This window comes from Neolamprologus brichardi, chromosome 2 (genome assembly GCF_056152115.1).
Source record: "Neolamprologus brichardi isolate AB-2024 chromosome 2, ASM5615211v1, whole genome shotgun sequence".
Classification (NCBI taxonomy): Eukaryota; Metazoa; Chordata; class Actinopteri; order Cichliformes; family Cichlidae; genus Neolamprologus; species Neolamprologus brichardi.
In genome coordinates this window covers 9,723,195-9,728,360 of record NC_142105.1, presented here as the reverse complement: position 1 = coordinate 9,728,360, position 5,166 = coordinate 9,723,195, and the positions used below count along the sequence as shown (strand labels likewise).

General features: G+C 41.1%; 1 protein-coding gene across 1 annotated transcript; it reads right to left on the bottom strand.

The window, feature by feature from the left end:
- Nucleotides 1-538: 538 nt before the first annotated feature.
- LOC148106072 (E3 SUMO-protein ligase ZBED1-like) lies at nucleotides 539-4,299 on the bottom strand. The gene is made up of 3 exons (XM_087830256.1): nucleotides 4,028-4,299; nucleotides 3,413-3,758; nucleotides 539-976 (listed from the first exon to the last, which is right to left on the bottom strand). Exons 1-3 carry the CDS (start codon nucleotides 4,297-4,299, stop codon nucleotides 539-541), a joined length of 1,056 nt encoding a protein of 351 aa, XP_087686382.1.
- Between the last annotated feature and the right edge of the window lie 867 nt (nucleotides 4,300-5,166).

The window sequence follows — 5,166 nt, the reverse complement described above, 5'->3', positions numbered from 1 at the left end:
AGTGGATTTATGCATGTGTGTTAAATCTGTGGTGCAGATACAGAAACTCTTCTGTATGAATCACAACAGTCCTCTGCAGGTGATGAGTAGGTGATAACGGTTATGAAAGGTGGTGGTTATTTGCTAATTTGACTTAGGGCTGCTCGATTATGGCAAAAATGATAATCACGATTATTTTCACTGAGATCTCGATTATTTGACGATATTTATGGCTTTAAAGATTGTCAAAAAATAATATAAAATGGTGTGCAAATACTGATAACCGTGCAAATGTTTGCAATATAAAAAAATAAATGAAAAATGTAAACATTATGTTTAGTGAACTTCAAACTACTGCATAATATTTATGCATACAAATAACCAAACATCAAGGCAAGCTGTGTAGCCACAAAATGCACAATTGCATCAAACTGACATTGAGGTATGTCAACTAAAGTTGCTGCCTGAACAAAAATAAAATTAAACACTGAAAGTAGTACCTTTTATAAGAAATAAATAAAAACTAGTAGGCCCAAGTCCCATACAATCTCAAAATGACTCAACAAAACATGGTTCCTGCAACCTTTCGAAGGTTTTTAGCCAAAAACACCAGCCTATTGACATGATCAGGCTTCAGGGATGCACGCAGGCAGTTGCCAACATTTCCACCAGTGCTGAAGACCCTTTCTGATGAGGCACTTGTGGCTGAGATGCAAAGATATTTCTTTGCCAGGATGGAGAGTCGTGGGAAGAGGTTCTGTGATAGCTTCCACCACCCCAGTGGGTCTTCCTCTGTGTCCAGGGTCCCTGCCTGGAGGTAGGCCTGAAGCTCAAAAGCTATGGCTTGGTCCAGTTGAAGAGCATGTTCTGCACCTGGAGCTGTGCTGTGAGGGGCCTTAAAGAAGCTGCTTAGGCCCTTTTCCCCCTTCATTTGGTTTGATGCACCATTGTCAGCAACCTCCGTGTTACCAACGGGTGTCCCCATCACTCCAGCCTCCTTTAATGGGACAAACATAAAATGACAGCAGTTTTATTTGTCTCAGGTTTGGCATTCTAAAATACAATAATACAATCCTTAAATAATTATAATACTATATATATATATATATATATATATATATATATATATATATATATATATATATATATACTTTAGGGGTGCAACGATACTCGTATCGATATTGAACCGTTCGATACAGTGCTTTCGGTTCAGTACGCATATGTATCGAACAATACAGCATTTTTAATTTATTTTATCAACTTTCCTTCTGACGGTGCTGTCTGTGTTGAGCGCTCAGTGGATCTGCGCTCAACAGTGCAGCCTAGGCGGAGTAGTCGAACACAGATTCACTGAGCGCAGGGCAAGCTAGCGAGACAGAAGTTAAGCTCTCCTTGCAACATGGCAAATTGAACCTCCCCCACCCTCATTCAGATCTGGCGTTTGGAACTATTTTGGTTTTCATGTGAAGTATGACCCTGAAGGTAAGCGTGTCATGGACTAAAGTAAAACAGTATGTTGGATGTGCCAGCAATGCTCAATTACATGTGTGGGAACTAGTGTGTTAGCGCGGTTAGCTCGTTAACGTGTTGGCCGTCCAGCCCCACGCACGGGGCGATCCGCGGTAGCTCGTTAACGGAGATTTGCCGTGTTGTGGCGTTAACCTCATTTCAGATTAACGCTGACAGCACTAGTGGGAACACAACGAATATGACTGCACATTTACGCTGACATCATCCTAGTGCAAAGACAAGTGGAAGCAGACAAAAACAACAAGCACGCATGCTACAAACTTTAGCCGAGTCATTTAGACAGCCGTTAGCACATGATTCTCCTTATGGGGACCTGATATGTTTAATATGCTGCTGAGAATATAGCCCAGAAGAAGCGTATAGTATAGCTTTTATTTTGGAAAGAGCCATTTCTCTGTAATAAACTCTCTTTTCCAAAGATGAGCAATTCCTCAATCAGATACAGGGCTCGCAAGATCTTTCCAGTCGGGCTGCCCTGCTCTGCCCGTCGGCCTATCTTAGGAAGGAAAAATATATGTCAATGCTTTTGCATTCTTTCGGAAATGTAGCTGGGTAATTATGTCATTGGCATCGGTGAGCCACTGTCAATATGTGACATATTGAAATCGCGTTTAAATTTGCGCTTGTTTTTTGCTTTCACTTTGCAATCGCGCGAACGGTGTATAGAGAGCGACAGCACTGATTGGTGAGTGACGATAATTTGCGCACCAATTCCTCTGACATCATCTTATCAATCGTTAGCTTACTATGCAAACATGACAAGTGAAATCTCCCGCAGCTTAAACATGTGAGAGGTTGATCGCGCAGAGAATCGCTGAGCGTTATGTGAGTGCGTGTGTAAAAGCAGCAGGATATATATTTTCGTTCTGCTGAGCCAAATAAGACAGGTCAGCGTGAAGAAGTGACAGCCAAAGAAAAGCTTACCACAAAACGGAAAAGTTATGACAAATCAGACTATAAGGCAAAAAGAAAGTGCAGCTTTATGGTTTCATGGACAAAAGAATTTCTGTGGCTGCAATATGACGAGCTAAATAACCTGGTCTTCACATAAGTTGTCCGCAGGTGCGCATTCGCTGTCAAAATAAAAAACGCGCACAAGATAAGAAGTTGCAACGCGTGTTGCGGACAGACATTTGTTTAGAACTCTTAAAGATGTCGAAGAAGCAAGCTCCTTTAAGCAATTACTGTGATGTTCCTAAACCTCCAAAGAAATGTCAGAAGGAGTCCGAACCACAAAAGCGCGTATTCTCGGAAAAGTGGTTGCAGGAGGTGAGCTAGCTTTAAACAAATGATGAACGCACAGAGATGTGGTGCAGAATGTGCCATGAAAATGTAATAAATGACAAATTAATAAAAAGGCATGAACATTTTTTTGTATCGAAAAAATATCGAACCGTGACACCAAAGTATCGAACCGAACCGAACCGTGAATTTTGTGTATCGTTGCACCCCTAATATCCATCCATCCATCCATCCATCATATCCATCTCTCATATATATATATATATATATATATATATATATATATATATATATATATATATATATATATATATATATATATATATATATATATATATATATATATATATATATATATATATATGAGAGAGAGAGAGAGAGAGAGAGAGAGAGAGATGTGTTTAGTATCTTTATAAATACCATGATGGACTTCATTTATTGTCTCTTGGCTGACCTCGCTTACATATCTCAGTTTGAACCTTGGGTCCAGGACAGTGGCCATGTCAAGCAACTCTTGTGTTGGTGAGTCACCATACTTTTCATTTAGGTACTCCAGTATTCTCCTCTTGATGCATTTTGAGAGGTCTATGTCATCATCTTGCTCAGCCAAGATCGAGTTGTTAAATAGGTGGAGTGTTGGTTTTATAAAAGACACACTCACATATTTCTCTCCAGAAAGTGCATCAGTGAATTCAACCAGAGGTCCCAGGGTCTTGTTGATGGCCTCAAGGACATCAATGTCCTGCCATGAGGGGATGAAGTGCCTGGTTCGTCTGTCTTGGGAGAGGACATGGGCAATGGACTTCTGCTGCTCGAGGACTCTGGAAACCATGGCCTGCCTAGATCCCCATCTGGTTGGACATTCAGTCTTTAAGGAGTGGTCTGGCAGTTTGAGGTCTATCTGTGCCTTTTTCAGCTCTTTCTTTTTTTTCCAACTGAATAAAAAGGTACTGACCACTTTTTTGCAGACCCCCACTGCACGCTCAATCCTGTGATCTTTCATGGCTCTTTCTATAAAAACATAAAAAATATAAACAAGCATTATCAGGATGATGATTGTCATTTCCGTGAGTGTGAATGAACAAGAAAAAGTGATGGTAGCTTATTTATGTGTTTGTATAATTCATAGTTCAAATGTGTATGACTGTGAGAATGAATAAAAGTATCTCTTAATTTAAATCGTTTTTTATATATTATATTCATCCGAAGCATTATGTTGTATACTTATTGAAAGAAAATGACATTATGCATCATATTCAGTAGGAATTAGGCCTACTCATCTATGGCCAAATGTAATCTGTGCCCAAAGCACTGGAGCCTCATCCAGCCATTCAGTTGTACAGCCAGTATGACATTTGCAGCGTTGTCTGTGGTTATACAGGTGAGTTTACTCTCCTCCAGATCCCACGTAGCCAGTGCTTGTTTCAGACCTGCAGCTATGTTCTGCCCTGTGTGGTCTTCTGGGAAAAATGATGTCTGGAGACATTTCGTTTTCATGTTGAAATCCATGTCAATGAAATGTACCGTGAGGCTCAAATACGGCTCCATGGTGCGGCTTGACCACAAGTCCGTTGTGGTGGCAAAATATTGGGCTGTAGCCACTTCCTTTGCGACACCATCATGACACTCATCATATAAAGCGGGAATCGCTACTCGACTAAAATAGTGACAAGATGGCAAGTTATACCGTTTGTCCAAAGTGTTGATTAGTTTCTTAAAGCCGGGGTTGTTCACTGTGTTAATTGAGCAGTGGTCTTTGGCGAGGAAAAACGTTACCGCGTTTGTTATCTCCTTGTGTCTCTGGGAGCTGGTGGGATATTTAGTCGCGTTGTACAGGGTAGCGTGAATGGAGGTCTGTGAGGATGAAGCAGGTGTTGTTGAGAGTTTTTCTCTATGCTCCTTCATTGTTTGATCGTATGTCACTTTGTGAGCGGTCTTCAAATGATTGAATAAATTTGTAGTGTTGCTCTGTGGTGCAGCTACGACACCGTAGCAAAGTTTACACACTATCTCTACTTGATCCACGTCTGACTCCGCGAACCCATAATGTTTCCACACCACTGAAGTAGTTTTACCTTGTTTTTCAACCAACGGCATTCTTTCTTTAGCAGCCATTATCCCCTCCTCTCCAAATAACGTCTGCTTAGCTTTCGGAGCTTCCCCCGGGTCCTCTTAATTGGTGTGACGCGTGTTCAAAACGCAGAGAGGTGCGCTCGATTTGCCACACGGAGCAGCGCGAGAGTAAAGCACGAGGGAGGTGCTAATAATCGGCTCAGTCATTTTTAATGATCATTGAAAGCCCAGATCGTAATCTAGATTAAAATTCAATTAATTGAGCAGCCCTAATTTGACTTAACTCTTCCTAAACTTTATCGCTGCAGCTGACACATTTTACTCTGGGAGCAACTCAGGCGT

Excerpts from the sequence above, each read along its gene's own strand:
- LOC148106072 (XM_087830256.1), bottom strand. The coding sequence starts at position 4,299 with ATGGAGCCGTATTTGAGCCTCACGGTACATTTCATTGACATGGATTTC. Across the intron at positions 3,759-4,027 it reads TTACATTTGGCCATAGATGA|AGCCATGAAAGATCACAGGA; the intron begins GTAGGCCTAATT and ends TTTTATAGAAAG. Across the intron at positions 977-3,412 it reads CACTTTCTGGAGAGAAATAT|GAGGCTGGAGTGATGGGGAC; the intron begins GTGAGTGTGTCT and ends GTCCCATTAAAG.